The 23,795-nt window shown below is 37.6% G+C and overlaps 3 protein-coding genes across 4 annotated transcripts; 1 reads left to right on the plus strand and 2 right to left on the minus strand.

Annotated features, from left to right (window-relative positions):
- Positions 1–402: 402 nt before the first annotated feature.
- Positions 403–6,662, minus strand: arpc5lb (actin related protein 2/3 complex, subunit 5-like, b). Of its 2 annotated transcripts, XM_030786815.1 has the most exons (5): positions 6,320–6,662; positions 6,007–6,010; positions 1,824–1,901; positions 1,404–1,580; positions 403–890 (listed from the first exon to the last, which is right to left on the minus strand). In XM_030786815.1, exons 1-5 carry the CDS (start codon positions 6,457–6,459, stop codon positions 828–830), a joined length of 462 nt encoding a protein of 153 aa, XP_030642675.1. In that variant the 5' UTR covers positions 6,460–6,662; the 3' UTR covers positions 403–827. The 2 variants fall into 2 exon arrangements, with proteins under 2 accessions (XP_030642675.1, XP_030642674.1); XM_030786814.1 differs by lacking the exon at positions 6,007–6,010 and having other exon boundaries at positions 1,824–1,896.
- A 1,002-nt stretch (positions 6,663–7,664) lies between these two features.
- On the plus strand, positions 7,665–11,223 carry zmat5 (zinc finger, matrin-type 5). Its single transcript, XM_030787194.1, has 5 exons — positions 7,665–7,897; positions 8,201–8,263; positions 8,370–8,450; positions 9,119–9,230; positions 11,082–11,223. The coding sequence occupies exons 1-5, from the start codon at positions 7,771–7,773 to the stop codon at positions 11,221–11,223; spliced, it is 525 nt and encodes a 174-aa protein (XP_030643054.1). The 5' UTR covers positions 7,665–7,770.
- A 3,840-nt stretch (positions 11,224–15,063) lies between these two features.
- On the minus strand, positions 15,064–22,867 carry cabp7b (calcium binding protein 7b). The gene is made up of 5 exons (XM_030787075.1): positions 22,759–22,867; positions 16,877–17,020; positions 16,077–16,189; positions 15,497–15,644; positions 15,064–15,191 (listed from the first exon to the last, which is right to left on the minus strand). The coding sequence occupies exons 1-5, from the start codon at positions 22,865–22,867 to the stop codon at positions 15,064–15,066; spliced, it is 642 nt and encodes a 213-aa protein (XP_030642935.1).
- Positions 22,868–23,795: the final 928 nt, after the last annotated feature.

Below are 23,795 nucleotides of genomic sequence, written 5' to 3' on the forward strand. Positions count from 1 at the left end.
AAAACACAGGTAATCTATTTCCTTTATTGCAGCAGGCACTTTACAATGACACCACCCATCTCTTTGATTGGACATCTCCCTCAATCAATCATTCATTTATATACCTTTATATTAAATGTACTTTCTCTCTCTCTGTACAAAATGAGAATGAGGGACCAAAAAAAAAAAAAAAGCAATAACAAGAAATCTGGATTTGAAACACTAGTTTCAGTCAAGTAGACACGCACGCGCACACACACACACATGCGCAGTGCATTCTCGCTCAGTCAGGCGCACAGGAGAACATGACTGGGTTCAAACTAAATCGGTTTCTCCCAACCGCGTGTGCGCACACGCACACATACACACACACACACACACACACACACACACACACACACACACACAGTGTCTGGCCAAACTCTGCCTATTTAACTTCAGTCTTGCAGGTACGTGACTGCTTTTGGAAACTAAAGTAGGTTGCTAGTTTTCCACTGCAACTTTCATATCCCGTTCACTCCTCCACTCCACACAAACACATACAGATGTTTTTCCCCCAATTTAGATAACAATAATTTATGATATTGTAGCATGTATATGTGCATTAACCCTCCCAAAGCCTGGAGACAGCTTTCTTACTGTATATACAGCTTGCACCTCCAAAAATAATGACGTTTCCTTTTTTTCAGCATGTCTTTTATCGCTCTTTCCTTTATAGCAAATGGGTTTGTTCTTCAGGAAGAGAGGTGGCTTTTGAAAAAAATCTACCCTCCCTCAAGAGGTCTGACTGTCTCATGTCCATGCTGGCACCCAGAGAGGTTTCTGTCTTTTTCCTCTGTCCTGTTCATTCAGACAGTTTTTCTGGCTGTCATAACCCGAACAATAGACCCCAGCCCTCCAACAGCAAAGGCCTGACAAAACCAAGAGAAAGGGAGAGAGAGAAAATAAGAGAAAAAAAAAGGAGAAGAACAGGACAGAGACAGAGATTTCCACAATTTTCACAACAATCTCTATAAAAGCCCTTTATTTATTGATTGATTGACTGATTGATTGATTTATACGAGAATGGCTGGGCTGGTTCTCTACATTAAAACCCCCTCTTCCACTTTGCTTAGTCTACTGCCACTTTTCTTAAAGCACATTCCTTTGACAGGCTGGCAGTCTGCTCCACTGAGTGCTAAACTAGGCCTGAGACACACTGTAAATTCAGCCAAGTCTCATTTCCATTAAATATCAGAATGTAATATTTACAATTGGAAATACGATGCTTCTTTAGGAATTTTTACATATCCAAAATATATTTTTGCATTGTGACCCGAGCGTCAGGTTTCAAAAAGAGAGCGGACTCGTGAGCTAACTGAACTAGAGCGTACTGGTAATAGGAACTGGTGATTGTGCAGTTCTGGAATGGAGTGAGGGCTCACTTTTTCGTGCCACTGAAGCAGGATGGCGCTGCTGTTCTCTGAAGGTTTCTCAAAACCTCTGTAGATGTATTTCATGAGCAAGTCCACGCCGTTCCTGTCTAAAGAGCGCACCGCTGGCTCGATATCACTACTCCTGAAGGAGGTCAGTACCCTCAGCACCACAGCCTGGGCCCTCTCCTGACAGGGGAAGAGAGAGAGAGAGAGAGAGAGAGGACAGTCAGAGAGACAGGCAATATAGAAAGGACTTTAGTATGAAGAAAGATGCACATGACAAAGGTGAGTTTTTTTAATCCACACACACCTGCACATGCAAACTGTGCATTCGGGATAGGTTTGCACACACTACACTCTGACATTACACTGCACCACTAAATGGGACAGGAAACTCTTCCTTTATGAAGAGCGGGGACATATACTGACCTTCACTGCTGGGTTCTTCGTGTTGATTGGTGGGTTCCTGAGTGCAATGTGAAAAGCTGTCATCATGTCTCCTGTACACTACAGCCGGTCAAGGAGCTACTACCCATTTCAGAGCGTCAGTTCAAATAAAATAAAGAAAACATTTTCAAAAATCATTTCAAACTGTAAGATAATGTAAAACATTATTTACAATTCCCTTTACCCAGCTGCAATGAATCCTTAAATCACCTGGGCTGTCTTTAGATACTTCCACCTGGTCTACTGGGATTCAAGTTCAGAAATTGACTATCAAATTCATCTGTGTCCTGATCTTTCATGTACTAAACTCCAAACTGTCCTTACTTTAATGAATTAAACCTCTAGCTGTCCTAGTCTTTCATGTACTCAAACCCTTGACTCTCGCAGTTTTCAATGTCAAGTTATGGTCTTGAGAGGCTTTTCTTGCACTCTCATCAAAGCATGCTCCAGCTGTAACTGAGGGTGACGTCTTGGGGAAAATGAGAAGAACACGAAGCCCTAGTCATTCCCACTGGAGATATTTCAAAGTTGGAGAGGTGATATGACTAATTAGGTGGTAAATCCCAGCTGGCATATTCTGGTTAGAGTTCTGCACAATGGATGTTTTCATTTGTCAGTGTGACCAACCAATCTTCTTTAGGTGTTTTCACCTATATCACATAACTGCCTTTGCCATTGAAACTCACACTAACAGATACCACAATGACAGATATCACACAACTGCCTTTGCCTTTCACACTCACACTAACAGATACCACAATGACAGATATCACACAACTGCCTTTGCCTTTCACACTCACACTAACAGATACCACAATGACAGATATCACACAACTGCCTTTGCCATTCAAACTCACACTAACAGATACCACAATGACAGATATCACACAACTGCCTTTGTCACTCAAACTCACACCAACAGATACCACAATGACAGATTACTCGTACGCTCTTTTCAATTATGAGAATACTTATGTCAGCATGTTGAAACCCTGTCATTGTGGTAATGTTTGGCAATATGCACAAAAAAACATTGTAATACAGTTCTGGCCGGCGCATCTGAAAATATTCCTGATGATATTTCCAAATACTGTGTTTCTAGCGCGTTGGAAGAGGACGACTTAGAGGTCAACAGCCCAGAGCGTCTTCCATATGAGTTTTCATATTCTGGGTTAACCAAAACAAATAAGATGCTGGACTTAACCAAGCATAGAGAACGACATGCAAAAAACTGCCATGCAAGTTCAAGCTGCAGGTCATGCTTGGCAGGAATTTGTCATCACATCCTTCAATCAGTGAATGTCTTATCAGCAATGCACACAAGACTTTATTGAATGTACTTGATAATGCCATATTAAACACTGTGGACAAAGAAGACTTGGTATTCCAATGAACGACAATACGTGTCCCAGTCCTACAGAAATGTAGGTGACATGAATAAAATACAAATCTTAATTTTAAGGTGAGAACAATGTGAAAACATGACAAAATAATGCATCTCTTTCGACAGTTTGACCAGTTTTAACCATCCATTTTCAATAAACAACGGATAGGGAGCTAACACAGAAGTAGACTATTACTAAGCACTAGATTCGAGAGTTTTATTGTCATGTGCACAGCAAAACAGGCAGTTACACTGTACAATGAGATTCTTACTTTGCTAATCCTCCGTTACCAGACAAGTATGAATAAAAACAATATATAAATAAAAACGTATAAGGAAGACAAGAGACAAAACGAGAGGAAAAAAAAAGTCAAACTGGGTGTTATTTTCATCCTGTGGAAATAAGAAGTTTTTACTGTTTGTTCATTAATGTGTCAGAACTTTCGACATAAATCCCTTGAGACTCTTATTTAAATGACCGTTACTGTTGAGTTACCTTCAGTCTCTAGAGATTTACACGGGGAAGAATACTACACCCTTGTTATCATCACACTGAAGAATTAATCTATAACAGGTTTATTCTCAACAAATATTAACTACTTTTTGTGGTAGGCAGAGAAGCACAGACAGAAAAATTAAGCCAAGTTTCCCTCTGAAACTTAAAATTTAACTGCTATACCAAAAAGGTTTAACAGCTGCTTGAAAACAAAAACCCTCCCTCATACTCAGTGCACATTCACACTGACAAAAAGTATTTCACAACAACATAAAATTTGTTGTTATTATTATAATAAGGGAAACCATTCATATACTCTCTTCTAAAGGTATCTCAGTATTCCAGTATAAACTAACCTGACCTGCCTGGGTTCACACACTAAAGAGTTAATAATGAACACAAACAGGACACAATGGAGCTGACAACTGGTGCCTGGGGGGCTCTTTATCTCAGTATAAAAGCTCCCATCATCACATTTTGTCTGTGTCTCACATACACACACCTTTCACCTGGACAGAGATAAATCCTCAGAGGCTGAGTTGGTGATGAGACATCACTCTGAGCCCATCCAGCACTGAGTGTAGAGCCCATCCAGCACTGAGTGTAGAGCCAGGTGATACCATTCACAGTGCTGACAGAAAAGAACCGACCCAAAAACAGACACTCACTTCTCAGCCAATTAACAAACACTGAGATAGTCCGTCAATCACTGGATCCTTTGTTGTCACAATCAAATACATGCTGTACACAGGAGAGAGTGAAAGCGAGATGGAGGACTAGTAATTAGATCTAAAATTCTAACAAACAAACAAACAAACACCATTTGTTTGCATTATATCTACAATGTTTGCATTATATCTACACAATAAATGTTACACACAGCAACATTTATTTTGATCAAGACTTGTGACAGAGGAATTGGCTCTGTGGCCTCCAGTTTAACACGGAGTGTCAATACCCCTGGGTTAGGCTGTCCCAGCTGTTAAGCTGTCCTAGATACCATCAACAGGAACTGACACCACCACAAAGCCAGGGAGAGGAACCAAAATACTGGTATGCAAAGCAGAGAGCTCATACCTCCACCGCAAAACTCGCTTAAGAGCTTCCAGACTCTTGACTTGTTTTTTGGGGGTTTTTTTGTTCTGTTTTCCCACCAAACTCTTGCCTAAACGGACTCCACAAAGTCTCTGCCAAAATCAACTATCAAATTACGAGGCTTTCTCAACTTGACAACGCCACCACCACACACACTCACACCGATATTAATGTTACATGCTACTGCTGTGACAACCTCGCTGTCTCCTATGACGGTATTTAGATTCCATGGCAACAATTGAGATATATACGGGAATGACTGAAGTGCCGTTACGTTCTCCCAATTTCCTCACCCGCAGAGGGAGGGCGGTTACGGGCCGCGCACCCAGACCTGTTCAACGAGTGGACAAAATAACTGCACTACTTGTACCTGTGAAGAATCTTCATGAGGAACTTATTTTCTCTGGTCATAAACTAAACTCGGAGCCAGCTATATTTCAGATCCATATCGGCTATTCCTTCGATCATCATTACATGATACACCTTAAACTGTTTTTTTAATTTGTTTTTCTATGCTAAGCCTACTGTAAAACATACTTTGAATTGTCGCGATTGTATAAACAGTAATGAATAAATCAATACACCGAAGAAGAGGGAAAAGAGGAAGAAGAAGAAGAAGAAGCAAGGGCTCGTTGAAACCGGCTTGACGAAGTTGCTTGAAAATGTTGGCTCATTACTTCAAATTAAAACAAACAAACAAAAAAATGTCGGTCAGATTTAAGTTACTTCTTGAGGGAACATACATCTGGTAGCACTAGGGTTAAAAAAGCCTTGTTTCACAAAGTTTGGAAGTCTGCAGCAATAATGTTATGCTTTACGATTCAGTTTATGCTGAAGTACAACAGCTGACACTCGAGAAACTGTTAAAAGATATCTTGGCGGTTCATATAAAATTATAAATTGTGAGCCCTTGCATATTTTTAATGCGATGTCAGACAAACAAACGAACAAACCAACCCACGAACTAATTAACAAACAAACACGCTTCCGAGAGGTAATCAAAGTGACCTCCAAATCTGCACACTTGAAAACCATACCTCGGGTACTGGAATAGGTCGGCGTGACAGGTAACCACAGCGTCCGAGAGTGCTTAAAATTTCTAAGTATTTATAAAACAATACGACTCAGCGACCTCAGTAATTACAAAAGGTCTGTTCATTTCCAGCATTCGGGAGACATTTTAAATTAACTGAAGTCAAAATGGGAAAACCATAACACTCCAAATGTGATGAGAGTTGCGGTTTGTGTGCCCGGCCCCAAACACCACAAAACTCCAAACCGCTAAGTGTGGTTTAAAGGGATAGAGTCGAAAGTGCAGAACAATAGCATAAAGCTAAAGCAAGATTCTATGTATCCATAATTCTGAGCTAAATACCCTTATGTTTTCATGGATTAAGGTATCTTGTTTGCTGCCAACTGAACAGGCGAGGAGGGTGCGCTCATGTCAAATTCATGCGTTTATGCGGGATCCTACGGTACATTTCTAAACCCAAAAAAGGATATTGCCTGATCAAGTTGTCGACCTCTGTTGCGTCCGGTCCAAGCTGGTCAGCAGCTTCGTCGTGGTCGTCTACAAATTTATTTTCGTCGTATTCATCGATGTCTACCTTCCTGAACCGCGAAGAGAGGGTGTTCTTCGCCATGGGGGCTACGGTGGTTAGACGGAGATGGACTGCAACTAGCTGACGTTAGTTCACCAGTAGCTGCACACCAGGTTTGACTGTGAAGGACTGGTGCACGAATTCGTTGTGTAAATGTTGTAACCTGGAAGGTTGTTATCACACACTAGACGGATCTGTGTTATGCGAAACGCATTGAGATATTGTTGGTTGGTTCTCAACCTCTATCCTTGCCTATCCTTCTCTCTGAACCTGCATGTTCTCAAATAAAATCACAAGCTCGGGTTTCTTTCTCTTCAATGTCGCGCTATTGCTTTCATGCGCACATCGCCACCTACTGCACTGGTGATGAAACAGGATAAAAACAACTCAAACCTCTCACTATCAAATGCCTCTCTCTCTCTCTCTCTCTCTGAAATGGCCTTTAATGTCAGTTCAGTGTGCTTAACGCTTTTTATGGAATTCTGCATAAAATAGGTTATAAAAGCCAGATAATATCCAAAACAATGTTTTCTCCTTCAGTTCTTTTTGGAAAAGGATTCTCAGTCATCCCTGTCCTTTACTTCAGAGGCGTATCCCTCTGCTAATGGGAAGTAGACAGAAGAATTAACAGACGAACAAAGAGAAACACAAGAGAGGAAAGAAAACTTCTTGTAGAAAACAGCAAAAGAAAAAAGCCGGTTCACTCTGATCAGTAACTGCTTTCAGGTGTTCCGTCCTGCTTTTGCTTATCTAAACTGGCAGCTTTAACATGAAAATTGACTATGCAACCAAGCTTCTTCACATTAAACAAGGTTTCTCTTTACAACACAATTATGAATTAATAGGCATTTATGTAGCTTTGTAGGCAGAATAATATGACATTTTTTAAATATAAGCAAAAAAAAAACAAAACAAAACAAAACAAACAAACAAACAAAAAACCCCCCAGAATACGAAAGAACAAGAATATACTATACATTTGCATTTGTGTACGGATATGGGAAAGAAAGAAAAATATTGTATTTTAATACAACTTTCTAAATATGAGGGTACATTAACATTAGTACAATATAATTACATATTAATATTGCCTTTAGAGACTCCGTATCTCATTAACACTTTTACACTGTTGTTACACCATTAGGTTGGCCAAGCAGCGTTTAACGTAAAACGTTTGTAACACATGCTGAGCTCTTCATTGTGCGCAAGCGCATAAATGTTTCTGTCCACCATGTTCGTATGCCTAACCAAAACATAATGAGCAACACGGCACCAAAAGCTTTGAGTAGTAGCAGGGAATAGCTGTATCTTTTTCAGATTATATTCTGGATAGTTTGTCTATATTTTGACGCCATGGGAAAACGGTATTACTGTGACTATTGTGACCGTAGCTTCCAAGACAACATGCATAACAGGAAGAAACATTTGAATGGCGTACAGCACCACAGAGCAAAGAAGGCTTGGTTTGACAACTTCAAAGGTAACTTTCATCTAGACTGTGTAATTACAAAACATTCTTAGTAAAGTAAACACAACTCTTGCTGATGGCAAATACCGGTCTGCCAAGATTTCACTGTGTACTTTAAAGAGTAAGATGTTTTCTCGTAAGGAAGTTCTTGGATTAGCAAACCGAAACAGCCTAAAGGCGTTAATGTTACATGAATTTCGACCCATACAAACGTTGTCAATATCGGCATCTTCGGAATATATCTTCTTCTGCAATATCTTCAAGTGCATTGAGCTGGTTGCAAGGACACGGTGTTAAAAAGTATGTTTTGTTTAGACGCTGCTGCAATACTACGAGAAGAGCGCGCCAAGGAGCCGTGCAGGAAGTTTCTTCAGACTGGTAGAACTTCACTGTTTTTGTATCATAGGAATGGATCGTTCACTTTGTTTGAGTGATTCTGAATTAATGATGTACTCCTCACCCCTACCCCCATGTTTCTCGGTAGGTCAGTGTGGGTTTGGTCCCAGTTGTCGTTTCTCACACATGACAGACAGAGACATGGAAATTCTGAAAAAACAGGTCGATGGTAAGATTCTTCATTGTCGTAATTCATAATAATCAATTAAATTGGATTTAGTGCGTGTAGCTACCTTTAGACACCGCTAGGGCGCGCCGTTACCTTTATCTTAGTGACAGTCCTAGACTTTTATGAGAGCGTCAGTACAGAGATGGTCGTTTAGAATTATATAAACTCTGACCATAATATTATTTGCTCCGTGACATTGGCATGATGAACATGATATTGAAAACTTAAAACATTTAATTATAAATTATGCTCTGTTGTGAAGTGTTGAATTTTAAAATTCACTTTTAGAAATAATCTATGGTGTTTTACAACACTGTTTTACATCAATGAACAAGTTGTAAGGAATTCTTTGAATAAATATACTTTTGCAAGTATTACATTTTCTGTTTTTTGTTTTGTTGAAGTGGGTGTGAGTTAAAATAGAAATAGAAATGTAGCAGGGATAGACTGTACATTATCAAAGTTATTTCTTGTGGTCTCATGTCATTTAAAATTGAAACTACAAATTATGAATATGACCTTAACCAGCTTATGTGTTGTAATACTATGTCATACATCTTAAACAGAATTTTAATGTGGGCCAAAATGCACTTTCAGATGTCATGAAAATATTTATATCTTTTTGAGTCATAAGGGAGACTGTTATCACTTTTCTTGTCCTCTGGTAGATGAGAGGAGACGCAGGGAAGATCCTGACCTTGGCAGGGCATCTCCTGAGCGCAGTATTGAGGAGTGGCTTGCCAGGAGAGAGAAGAGGAGAGCATGTTTGAACACAGGAAGGTAACCACAGAACGTCAACCTACTCTGTAATGTACAGGGGTTTGTGAGAACTATGGAAATTATTGTGGGTGTGTCAGTTAATGACATCAGAAACTTGTGGATAAACCTGCTGTACTTAAAAGGGGGGCAGGCTCACCTTTTTTGATACATGGACTCATTATAACCCTTACCTCAGTGTTTGCCGCATCAAACACATGCATTTTTTTATTCTTTCTTTCTTTTTTCTTTTTTTTTTTTTTTGCATTTCTCATCAAAAAGTCTCTCAAAACTGCATTATTTGCTGCTGTTTGTATTGACTGACTGGTGAAATTTTGTGTAAATGATTTTACTTCTGACATATAGAAACAAACAACACTAATGTGTTTTGCTCCATCACTTGGTTTTCTGTGAAAACCTGTGACTTGTGATTTAATTCGTCCTGTTTTCATTTGTTCTCGCTGGATCTGTGACAAAGCAGTTTCCTTTCTACTGGTCTTGACATAGTTTAGAATTCATTTATTTAGTCCTTGTACTTTGGAAATTAATATTCTTATGAATGTCAGAGTAGAAAAATAAATTAGTCATTTAATTGCAAAGCTGCATATGCGATCTTTCTGAAAAATCTAAATAGTCACAGACACTAAAAAACTGGTCTTTTAAATTAAAACAGGACCAAGAAAGGTGTACTATATTAATAAGTAAAGCTGACTTTAGCACAAGTTGTATGGGACAAAAGCAGTATGACAGCACCATTTTGTTTCTGTTAGTTACAGGGTGTACTGCACCCCTAAATCTAAATTCTCTGCTGGATTGAGCCTGTGTGAGTTTCATATTGTTGGGAAATAGGACCGTTCAGTATACCAGACCGCTCTCCATGCTCTGTAACCTGAGATGAAAGAAAGCAAACTGAGGCTACCATTTGACTCCTTTAAGATTCACAGAATCGTGTGAGGTTGTAGAGGAAATATTTTGTCAGGCCTATCTCCATAGCTTCCGCTTGGTTGTTGTTGCTGGCACAAGAACAGAGATCAGCCGTACTTAAAGTGGAGTGATTTGTTAAGGCATTTGGCAGGAACTTCAGCAATTAAGATAACTCCGTTTGCTGGCATTTCACAAGCTGTGTTGCTGAAAGCGAATGATAACTCTCAAGAACTGACATCATCAGCAAAGAGTGCCTGAGGGGGGAAGCTCCTTTATCATGATGTCCTTCAGAAAGCAACAGTGAGTCTAGAAGTTATCATAATTATCAGATGACTCCATATTTTCTTTTTCATCAAAAATGAGAGTGACACAAAACCATAATTAGACAGGGAGGATTTATTGTTTTTTGTTGTTGTTGTTGTTGCTTTTAATCTGTGTTTTTATGTGATGTGACTGTTTATTCAGAAATCCCATTCGTAAAGTTTATGGGAAGGGTATAATCTTTCAAATGAATACTTTTCATGCATTCTTTTAGAGCGTTGTGTTTTGAAGGGTTTGCCAAATTGAAACCTCGCCATTCTGAAGTTAATAATGATCTCATTAATAACTGCTCTCTCCTCGAGTATTTGTAAAATGGCTTACTTTAATTACTCAGATGAGTGCTACTCAGTTGTGAAGGATGAAGTCAATTTGTAGTGTAGAACAAAAATTATTTAACGATCCAACAAGCAGCATATTTTCCTTGGACTCTTAAATTAGAGACATGTCAACTGTTACAGAGACAAACCTGTCAGGGTAACGGCTTACAGCACTGAGTCTTACAATTTTGTGAAAAGGGATGTTATCAGTCAGCCATCCATTCAGGGAAACATCGGTTATTGCTGTGATTCTGTATGTAATGAGAGAATAGTGTTTGCGTTTCATTAACATGTGTTAATGCTGTTGTTTCAGTGTTTTAAAAATGGAAGATGAAGAAAGGGAAGAGAACAGTGACATTCCTCCTCATTTTCTCTCCATCCCGGATCTCCCTCCATCCCTGCTACCCCCCCCACCCGGGGGATGGAAACACACAGTCCAAAACGAGTGGGGCTAAATCTTGTGAAATGATTTGATCACTTCCCCTGAACATTAATGGAAAATGTCAAAGAAGAATTTTGTTTTTATTATATTTCTGTTACAGACCAGATACGATCTAATTTATTTCTGCGTTTTTTTTGTCATCTTACTGTTTACCAACAAATGTTTGGAAGCCTTAATGTTTTTTTGTTTTTTTTTAATTAAACCAGAACTACCAAAAAATTAAGCAAGTGAAGATGAGAAGAAATTTAACCAGGATGAAAATGATCTGTCAGTTGAGTATAATTATAATTGTTAGCAAGACTGTTGTCCCAGGCAAAATAACAAATGAGCCCTTTATCTGGTATTTTACATTGCGTGAGACACAACAGTGGTGCCACAATGTTGAAGTCAAACAGATGTTCCAAACTAAACTAATTTAAAAGGAATGGTAACCTAGTGTGAAAAATTAAAAACAGGCCAGACTCATAGTCCTAGTGTTGGATTGAAAGGGAAAAAAAGCTTGTTTTTGTGTGACTCTGAACCTTTATAAACATCAGGGTGCTAAAAGGGTGTTCAGTTTGAAGTAGTTCTCCAAGAAACTTGAAATACCAGGCAACATTTGGTGTAGTCAATTAAAGAATGCAACAGGACCTTTCCACTGACACATACATTAATCTCTGGAAGCTGAGCAGTATTCGCCTGTGAGTAATAATCGTGAAGAGAATGACCCCCTGGGTACATTACACGCACACCGCCGACTCATGCTGGCCCTCATCTATTCACGACGATGTCTCAGCACCTGTGATTCTAGCATCTGCCAGGAACCCAAGCACTCCGAAAAGGACATCAAAAGAGAATGGCCCATCGTTTCAGCTGGAGTGTTCCACCCTCCGTGTCTAGCTGTGTCCTGACAGATCATTCAGTGGTCAGTTTACAGCTCATTGCACAAAGGCCATTTTTATTTCTATGACAATCTGCAAGGAGGAAAAAAAGTGTTTAAATTACACAGAGATTTTACATTCTGTTTTGATGTAGAATACCACCACCAAATGCTGAGCAAAACAATTAAGCAAAACCCAGAAACGAACCTGTAAGTTGTATTTGATATATTCATGACTAAGGTGGTGTTAGGCTCAATCTACTATTGCTAAGTAACCAGCTGTTCTACCTGAATGCCAGCCTTTGGAAGTGACTCATTCATTTTGTCTGACTTCTGTGTCTGTGGCTGAGCTTGAAATCTATCCTGATACCCTGGAAGAGCTTTTTCAATTTGTCACTGATTGGCTCCACCTGGGAGATACTTGGGTAGTTAGGATGCCTGAGAACATTCCCCTACCCTGCTCTGATGAATATTACAATGGACTTGGCTAAATGAAATCTCTGTTCTGTGTGATATAAGCTCCTATTGCAATTTTACCAGAACTGAGCATCAGTAAATGGCTTGTCTCAATAAATAACATGGCATCGCCATAATTTGCTGAAGCAAAGGGGTTGTTTTAGGCTGTTTGACTCATTTGTTATTGCTGTACCTATACATATAAAATACTCCTTTACCTTTTACCTTAATATATATAGCTAGACCTTTTTTAACACTTGTGTCTCAATATCATCAGCACACCCAGAGCATTGAAACTTGCTGGATGTTCATTTTCTCAAAGATATATTTTTTAAAGATGGATAATTTTCTCACGTGCTTTGACATAACTGATTTTTAGTAAAATTGATTTGTGGTGAACAAATGATTATACTACCTCAAGTTCTGCTTCAAAGTGTCTAACCTCTTTCTGTTTGGAACTAACCTGAATATTTTTCACAACAAAATAATTTTGTCTAAGTACTTAAAAATAATCTGAGGACCTGAAAAAAGGCACATGATTTTTTTTAACTTACAGGGAAAGTGGGACTGTTAAGAAAAAAGAGAAAATGTCATGAAATGTAGTACTTGCTTCATGAAGCTATTATACTATTTCACATTTAACTTGAATTAAATAACAATAATTCTACAACACAATTAATTTAACCTGAATGAAATAACAAAACCACAACACAGTTAATTTAACCCTGAGTTAAATAACGAAACTGCAACACAATTAATTTAACCTGAATTAGCCCAAAATTATAAAACAGTTAATTTAACCTGCGTTAAGTAACAACAAAACTGCAACATAGTTAATTTAACCTGAATTCACCCAAAATTACAAAGCAGTTCACTTAACCTGAAATTAGTAACAGTAAAACTACAACATGGTTAATTCTGGAGTTGCGAAATTCTCAAAAGCCAGACAGAATGGCAACAGATCTCATATGAATATTTTATATGAATCTCAGTTACACATTTGCTATTAACACACCAATGCTTGCAAAGACTTTGATTAATACATTTATTTTCTGAGTACAATACATGTATGCATATTAATTGTTCAGGTTATAGTGTTTCAGTGATTTACCATAGAAATTTTTCTAATCAAGTGACAGAAAACATCACATTCCGTGAAACAACAGTGTTTTTGATTCAAAATGAATTAATCAAACTTCTCAAGTACATACTTGACAAAGATAATATTTGACACAATAACATTAAATGTAATCTCCTCACATCATAAATTCAAACATTTTGAACACATTCAGTTTTGTTCTTAGAATTAATCGCCAGTTACTGGGGCGAGAACATTAAACTTGTGAGACAATTAATGATGCATATTAATTGTGCAAAATTTGTATTATTTTCCACACTAGAATCTTGATGTTGAAAGCTGGACAGATGTCCAGACTCTACACCTCAAAATCTGCTTTTTCAACTGACATAGAACACACATACACACACACACACAATACACACACGCAGCACACAGATTACCAGAGAAATACATTAGTGGAAGTTACATGATAAACTTGTTCTACTATACAGATTACAATTTTAAGATACAATTCATGAGAAAGTTGTGGATAATATACTATATTATACTGTAATGCAGTACATAATAGAATTTATATGATACTTCAATATTCTCAAAATAGTTTTCAATGGAGCACATACAAAAAATATGTTAATGACATTGCAAACATTTTTATAAATTCTTGGATTATACATTGAAGGATTATCGCTCTGTCAAAGTATTATTGTCCCATCATAATAAATACAAAAAAATTACATATTAATTACATTTATAGACTTTGGAAGTTGAACTCAGCAGAAGTGGCTTCTGTCCTGGCATTTTCTAAACATAGTTACGTAGGATTTTAACATTATTCACAGTACATTTTTGCATAATTGATAAAGAACACTAATACTGAACTTTTACACCACAAAGTATATAATACTTGTTGTGTAATTTACACATGCATACTAAGTGCCAGTGATTTTGTATTTGCACACATATCATTTTACGGAATTTGCTGTTGTTCTCTTGTTCATTTCACTGTTCAGTTTTGTTTTCCATCGTAGTTGATTAAAACATCTTCCACAGAATGCAACTCAACTGTCTCTTTCTCCTGTATACTATGTTTAATATATCATTTAAATGTAAACACAATCATAAATAGATTGATATTTTATGCATCAAGAGGTGGATTTGGCAGCAACATTCATTTTGCTACCCACGCTACGCTGGACAAAAGGCGAGGATAGGACAGTTAAAAAAAGGCTACAAAACAATTTTTTGTCTTTTGATGTATTGCTTTATACTGGTGCGTCCACGTATTAGATGTTGAAAACATGATGTAACTTGGATCAGGCAGGAAAAGGCTATAGCATCCTGCAGTCTTTTAGGACAAATAATTCTTTATCATGAGGCTTTGTAACTGAAAGTTTGATTATCCATCAAATGGATCACTAAGTCTTAGCTGGGTGAGTGAATGTGGTTAACAGAGCTGTTCATTTCATACCTCTTCTAAGCATCTGATTGGCTGCGATAAGCATTACACTGATGATGAATGCTATGGCAAAGGCGCAGATCAAACTCTTGCGCACACACGTGTGCTTGACTTGTTGCATGGGGCTTGCTTTGATGATGAAGGTGGAGAGAAAGAGACAGAAAGGATTCTGAATGAGATTAATGTTAAATTGAACCACATCTAGTGAACTTGCAAATGTAATATTCTAACAGGCTTAGGTGTCAGTGAAGATTAATAATGTATAGAACAGCCAAGAGAGACCATTAGTTACAAATAGGTGTATATGTGTGTGTGTGTGTGTGTGTGTGTATATATATATACACACACACATATAGATACACACACACACACACACATACACACACATAGTATGTATATTGTTATGTATGTAATTATAGTTAGAGAGAGCTTACTGTCAATGTCCACTTGGCACTCCGGGCTATCCAAATGGTTCTCCTCAGTCATGATAATATTCTCAATATCCTTCATGGTGAGGTGGTCACAGAAGGTGTCATAAAGTAATCTCTTAAGCTCATCCACTGTCAGCTTCTGCATATCACACTGAAAGCAGACAGGTTAGTCAGCTGAAACTCCATGCTGAATAAAGTATATTAATGACTCAAGGTCTCAGGGCTTCAGCTCTAAGTGCTTACTTTTGTGTGATGACAAATGTATCAACCCTCAAGGTGAAAGTTGCACGGTACGACAAATATGATTATTGTTGTCAAAATTATAACTGCAGCGAAGTAGCTAAAAATTGTTGGTGAAATGGAAAATTTAAGAATAAGCCTCTGTTAATATTATGTCACTTAAACACCACAGGAGGCTTGTGAACATGTCTTTGTTCAAATGATAGTAAACAAACACCAGCCTGTCTGATTTCCTTACATTCTCAGAGCTTTACAGACCCTTTAATTAGGTTTAAGGAGATTAAATAAAACCCCTGCACGTCACTATGACTCTGGCTAAAGGAGTGACATCAGTAAAGTGTACCTTCCAAAATATTGAGTCAAAGTCTGCACCATGGAACTTGTCAGGCATTCCAGCTGCTGAGAGTTTAGGTCCAAGAAGTGTGACAAACTCTTCAAAGTCAACCTGGCCATCACCTGCAAGCAGAAGAGTCAATTGCATTATACCAAACTCAGAGGAAACATATTAATGAGGTTAAGATTTATGGAGTGTTCTTTGGATGACTTCCTATACAGACATGTTGTGTGTTCAGTTTCAGCCTGGTTTTACCCATTTTACAGGGATTTGGGCCTCATACTGAAAACACTAAAGTGCCTGGTTTAATGATGCTTGTTATTCTGCACAGGCTTATTGCTTCATCTGACTGAACTAATTGAGTCTCCTGAAGTGTAACATCAGAATGATAGTGATGCTGCAACAAGCAGTTGCGATTTGCAAACAATAAATAATTAATGAATCATGAATCATTAATGAAGGTTGTATATATTTAGTTCACATCCATACTTCACATAAAATATTGTAAGCCTATGTTCATAATAGGAATATGTAATATGTAAGTCATACCTGGTATGTTGACAATATATTATTGCACATTTTTACAATGTTTTATTGCACAGTATGCACTAAAAGTACAAAACTCAATGTAGTATCTCCATTTCCAGTACACACACAAATCATTAAGGGTAAGTGTGATTCTTTACATTGAAAGATTCCTTGACACGCACTAAAGAGAATGCAAACAAAATAGGCGCGTTATATGTACGGTTTCTCTAACACAGGAAAACTAAGCAGAATGCCCAAACAGAATGGGGGTGTTGCTGTACCATCCATGTCCAGCCTTTGGATTATGACTTCCAGTTCCACCTCATTGGGCATGTAACCTAGGGAACGCATGGCCATGCCCAACTCCTGTTTGGAAATGAAGCCATTCCCATCACGATCAAACACTTTAAAGGCCTCTCGGATCTCTGGACAGGAAAACACATACAATACACTTTACAGTTACTTTACAGTACAAACTTGAATAAAAAAACATTTGAAATAATGTAATGATGAATAAATCTCATGCTGGTCAAGGTGTTTGTTTTCAATACAATGATACAAAAGCTGAGAGTGAAAGTATAATGGATTTTGGGATATAAACTCTTACATGCCTTGTAATAGGACTTATAGAACCAGCTGTGAAGTGAGTGAAAAATTCTTAATGAACTGGATTGACTAGAGGGTACTTCCTATCTGTTAGAAATGTTGCATAACTAAATAATGCAAATTACAGTACAGATAAGCTAGATGTCTTCAGATTTTTTTTGTCCTCAAAAATAGAACTTTCAGGACACAAGCCTACGGTTTACAATGCTTTAGAGTCCACCTTTCAAGTTAACTGACTCTTATGAATACACTGCAGTTTCCCAGTAACCTTCATTTTAAAAGGTTATGCCCCAACTTTGACTCAGCTTCCATTACACTGAAAGATGCCAGATCCACAGCTCTAAGCCAACAATCTTTTTTTTTTGCTCTCCTCAACAGTTCTGTCTCATCATTATCATTCTCTGCTGGAATAACCTCTTAAACATTTTACACAGAGATGTGGTATGTGTTTGTGAAATATTATTTTGTTCAGTTTTGAATCAGACGCAGGGAGCGGAAATAATAACTACTGAGGATTCAGTCAAGACTTTTTCTGTGTTATTCCTGTTACAGCTTCAGACTGGAAAACCTGCTACAATGTCTGTCTAGCTAAGGCAATTTAGAGAGCTGATTAAGAGTGCTGATAATGAGAAACAAACTGACTCACATTAAATCACCACAAGAACTCTGTTACTCAGTTTGGAAATGAAGTTCATTTTTATTAAGTTACAATGTGGCAAATTCTGTTTTAATAGCCAATTTGAACTTGAATTTGTAAGTGGATACTGTCAGTGATAAAGTAGAGAAATTAAAACACCTTAGTTACAATCCCACACACTGGTGCAGAATCTGAATTATAAGAAGTGATTTTTTAATAGCTGTCCTTGCAATAAGTAAATCAAGTGAAATCATGCATGCAGACTGTGCTAAGACTATGCCTTGATATTGATTTATGGATTAGGCAGCACTCTCAAAACTGTCATCTTTTGTCATTTAGTGCTTTGTTTAGGGTTCATGGATTAGTTAACAGTGAAAATAAATGCCCCAGAAAAGTATAACGCGTGAAAAGTGAAAACCCCAGGAAGACATATTATTAAAATGGTTTATTTTCATGGATAAAAAACATGGATGTTTATGGATAAATGTTACCAAAGAAATCTGCAATGTTTTTCTTTATTTACCTGTACTTTAATTACGTATACTTCAGATGTTCACATTTTCAGGATGCACACACAATCTGCATCATACAGTGGACTAATACATAGTGTAACTGCTATGTCACTTAACATAAATATTGTTTGCATGTGCATTGATCCACTTTAGCACGATGTTGTGTACCCGAGGGATCGGAATATAATCCGGAATATCGGAACTTCTGCAGCTGATATCTTCTAAAATACCTACATGCTGTAAATTGTTACTCTCTCTAAATGGTTACCAATTTTTTGACATTAAGACACTGTAAAAGTACTCTACATATGATCTTCTGTAATTCTGGCTTCAGTTTGAATCATTCATCTGAAGCAGTGCAGTTTGTATCAGCCTAATGACAGGTGCCTTCAGAAGAGATGAGGTCTTCCTTGATTGCTGTAGGATAGTGGACGCTCTTGATGTTTTACTAAGTGACAGTAGAATACGCTGCAGACTGCTGCTGGATATAACCTGGGACATCACAAAAAGTCTTTCTCTCTTTCTCTTGTTTTTTTTTTTTCTTTCCTGGAGCAGCCTAGGATTTTGACCTTTACGGTACATTTTAACAGAGTGAAAAACATGACAATCCCTTAACTTGAAAATTTGTGCAGCTATAATGGAAATTCATCCTAAATCTCTCTGCACCCTAGCACACATTCTCTATTTTAATCTCTTCCTCTGCATGTACGTATAATATCACACACCCTCCTCTGAGTCATTTACCTCCTGAAAGGTTCTGTTCTAACCCTTATCATACATACAGGATTCATATAACATTCAGCTGCTTGCAAAATGAGCCAGATCATATATGTCAGGTTGGGCAGGAACACAATTAAACGGGAAAATGTCTTTAAGAGGAAGTTCAACCCCCTCTGTGATAGAAACTGTCTTTGCTTTTTCACTGTACATGCTCCTCTATTTCTTTCAAATACCATATGCATTATTCTCTGTGTCTTTACAGATTACCTGGTACAAAAATTCAAACATACAGGAGGGTGACGATGTCATCTAGTGCACAGTGGTACAGAGTCAATTTATTCCCATAACTGACTGAACAGATTCTATACTTGCAACGTGAATTTATTTCCATGCTAAAGTCATAACAATTTCAAAGCAAATGTAAAATCCAGACATCTGTTTTGCACACTTTTGATATGCAAACAAGTTTGCCTGTTCATCTGTTCACAGTGATATTGGGTTGATAAGTAAATTTTAAAGCCTGCATTTTCATTACCAGCTTGTGTACTTTGATTAGTCTGATTTTTCAGATGTAAGCTACCTCACATGAATGTCAGTAAATTAATATTACCTATTCTTTCTTTATTCACATCTTTGGAACCTTGCAACCTGATCAAAACTGCTATATTACGATACAAAGTTTTGACAGCAAGCTGACCAAAGCAGTCTTATGGTCTGATGTGTATTGTCTGATGTGACAAAAACAACATGTTTAAAAATAAGAATGAAGAGTTTTACCAAATGTAGCAGTAACAATAATTTAATCTAATAATCTAACAGCAGCAGCAGCAACAACGACACCACCACCACCACCAATAATCATAACAACAACAACAACAACAACAACAATAATAATAATAATAATAATAATAACAATATGGACACATTCTGTCAGTGACACTGCTTATTTGTGTTCACCTGTATTGATTGTTTGAATTAAGCCTGTTTGAATTTGGCTATATAAAGATTATTTTACTTATCAGTATCCCTTCGCAAACGAGTGATTAAACAACCAAATTTCTCCTGGAGATAAATTTGATCAGACTCATGCAAGAGCTGGTCACTAACTTCCTCCTAGAGACAGGCCAACAGGCCCAATAAATCTGCCTTGTCACTTTTAATATCTCACCAGCATGACTCCATTTCAGGATGTCGACTTTGCTCATTTTCTTCTACAAAACACTGGATTTCAAAGGCACTGACAGCACATCAAGTGTGTTTTTAGTGCTGTTTCAGAGGTAATCACACTGACCTTTTGACAGATACAATCCTATGTCATTTTTTCCTGTGGTTAGAGTGAAGGAGGAGTAAGCCTTAACACTGTCATAAGTGACGTACACTGAGAGCTCCTAACATGGATTATCTTTCTTCAGAATGTTGAGATAATGTGGAATTTCTGAGGAACAAGCATTTTAGTGTGAATCCCTGGAGATAGACTGGATTCTGTATTACCTGCTCATTTTCATACATCCACATTTTGGCTAATCCAAAAAAGGATTTATGACCTTAACGCTGAAGGATGTGAAGAGTTACTGACCAAAAGTCATGTAATATCATGTGTAAATATCAGTTTTACATAAAAGTTCTCTCTCTCTCTCTCTCTCTCTCTCTCTCTCTCTTTGTATAGATAGATAGATAGATAGATATAGATACATATATACGAAGAGAGAGAGAGAGAGAGAGAGAGAGAGAGCGAGCGAGCGAGCTTTCATAACTATTATGTAAATTATATGCTTACACATACATACATACATACATACATACATACGTACATACGTAATTTTGTAAACCGTTTTGTAAGTTTTGAACAGGCTGCATTCTCTAATGTTTCTGTTATACTGCAAAAAGAAATGACTCTTAGCTCTTAGGACAAAGGTTATTAATATTTTTCCACTATCCCACTCACTGCTTCTAATTGATACTTGATTTATTAAATGCCACTTGGTATTCTGTGGAGGTCCCAGTCTTTTATGTTTTGTCGAAGGTACCTTCTACAAAGAGTTTGTCTCAGTAAGAAGACACATAGTACATTCAGATCTCCTCTAAATGCCATCAAGTGTAATGAAAATGCACTAGTACATGCATTTGACATCTATTAAATTTTACATTTCAACTCCACATCACCGTTCGATTTCAAACATGAGTGAGAGAGAGAGAGAGAGAGAGAGAGAGAGAGAGTAAAATAATTAAACTTAAATCATGTCCACTTTAGAAAGGAGCAGACCACAAATGATTCACTGTTTTGTAATAATACCTTATGGGCTGGTTGGACACATGTACAGGATAATAAACTAAGACTGATATCTTGTACTATGGGGTTATCCAGTCGTTGCTGCTACCCACCCCTCGGCTTTCATTTCTTCCATCAAACTTGGCTTCAGTGGCCTGTATGCATCCTTTCCAAGGTGTGGTAATGATAATGCGTATGATTTCTAGTTGTGGTGAAACTAATTAACATCCAGTTCAATCTGGGTAATTAGAATCAATGCCAGGGGATGCTTTAACAACAAACAAACAAACAAACAAATGAAATAGATTAAAAAAACACATTTTCAGCCTCAGTCCTTGTGTCAAATGTGACCACTCCATAGAGGCTTTTCACACTTCAACAAGATTCTTGATTACCTGATACACACATGCTGTAGTTATAAACAGAGCAAATACAGGAAATGATGAGGTACCCATGGGCTCAGTTGGGAACTGCTATCACAGAGAATAAGAAATAAGGATTTCTTTGAAGTGAATCAGAAACCTGTCTGGTGTGACACCAGTGCTCTAAATAGGGCAGAAATCTATCCAGTAAGCCAGAAATGACTCGCTTTTCAAATTTTTTGCATTTGTGTACATTTTTGATGACTACTAAAATGTAGAGCAGTAGGAATAACGTTAAACATGCCATAAAAATTATGAAATGCCTATAATTGCCTTAATATGAAATGTGGAAATGATCATTTAAACTGATTTGTCTTAGTTTCAGTCAACAAGTTTAAGTTCAGTTTCAAAAGCATGCTTACTGGGGGCTCACAGTACAGAAATGAAACAGTTAACTGTGCATGTGAAAATTATTGTGTGAAAAGGTAACTAACATTGCACTAAAGCTAACATGTAAGGCGAACACCCTGCTGTGGTAAACATATTCTTGTTTCACATGTCTAAGAGTGTATGTTTTAAATGTACTTATCAAGGGCATGGCACAAGGAACACTGCAGTTACTGATGTAATCACAGGGAAAATGATGCACAGAATGTTGTATTTCATATTTCATATTTAAATCTATTGTGTTGTTATTTATATATGATGTATTGTCTTTTTAACAAAAGTGAAAAAATGGGAGCATATACATTCAACATGTTAAAATATCAACCTCATGTACAATAATACAGAACATTAATTATTTTGAAGCTGTTGCAAACACCTATTTTATTTGCCCATCGAGGTCTAAAACTAATTTTGAAATAACAACCATTTTTCCCAGAATATTTCAATTTACGAGTCATGAACAGGGATTTTCCCTGGGGGAACAGCACAGGGTTCTGAAAAATTTTGTTTGCACAAAAACATACCCACTGAGACAGCTTTAGCACAATTTTAGACACACTGTAAACAAAGTAACTCAAACCAAAAGATAATGAAACTATTATCTACTTACCCTCCACTTCGTCCTCGGGGAGGCTGATGGGGGTCCGGTAGGAAAGGATATCTGGAATAGTGCAAAGTCCCCTGTACATGAACGTGGAGGTGACGGCGCGCACTGGCATTGCTCTGGGATCGTGATCTTCATACAGCACGCTGTAGTTAAGCGACTGAAAGTTTACTACAGGGCGTTTCTTTCTGTTAGCTGAGGGTGATAAACAGACATAAGATCCATTTGGTGTAGCCTTTTATTGGCCCTTTTCAGTTTTGCTACGAAGTAAATTCTAAAAGTCACTGAATCATCGGGGTCGAAGGACAAAATCATGCACCCAGAGTAGGTGTCTGTTTTTGACTGAAGTAATGGTCTACGGCAATACACATTCAAAAACTGAGAACGAACGAGCATTACATTGAAATACCGCTGATAAAGGCAACAGTTTTATGCAGTTATTGCCGCGTTACGTTACCTAAACAACTGGCGTTTGCGTGTCTGTGTGTTAAACAAGGAGCACTGCAGGATTTATCAGTGTCACGCTGTTTTAATAAACATGACCATACGGTAAATCTCACTGCAAAGCAATAGAATGCCTGATTTTGGAATCGTACAATATCAGAACCCTAAATGGATAAAATCCGTGGAAGACACAAAGTGGCTAATCAAGAGGTCTTAGTGAACCAGTCACATAATTTTGATAAAATCACTTTCGCAATATTCGTTACGTTCGCTGTAGTCTCGATGGGAAGCCCTACAGGTAGTTTAAAAATGTTGAATGTCTGTACGTCGAAGTGTCCACACATTCTGAAATGATGAAATCTCTCAGAAGTCTATCATATTTCTGTCCAAGTTTTGTCTCTGACATTACAGAGATAATTCGTTTGAAATATCGAACTAAGGCGTTAGTCCATCAAGTTTGCCCTCTAAAAATCCGCGTTGTCCCGAAAGCAATACAATGTCCAAAATATCCGATTCAACAAATCTGTCCCTTGCGGATGAAACGAGAAATCGTCCTGTGCTTGTCCATTGCCCGCTCCTTCTGTTATCTCTTCCGTGGA

The sequence above is a fragment of the Chanos chanos genome, chromosome 10, assembly GCF_902362185.1.
Source record: "Chanos chanos chromosome 10, fChaCha1.1, whole genome shotgun sequence".
In the NCBI taxonomy this organism is placed as follows: Eukaryota; Metazoa; Chordata; class Actinopteri; order Gonorynchiformes; family Chanidae; genus Chanos; species Chanos chanos.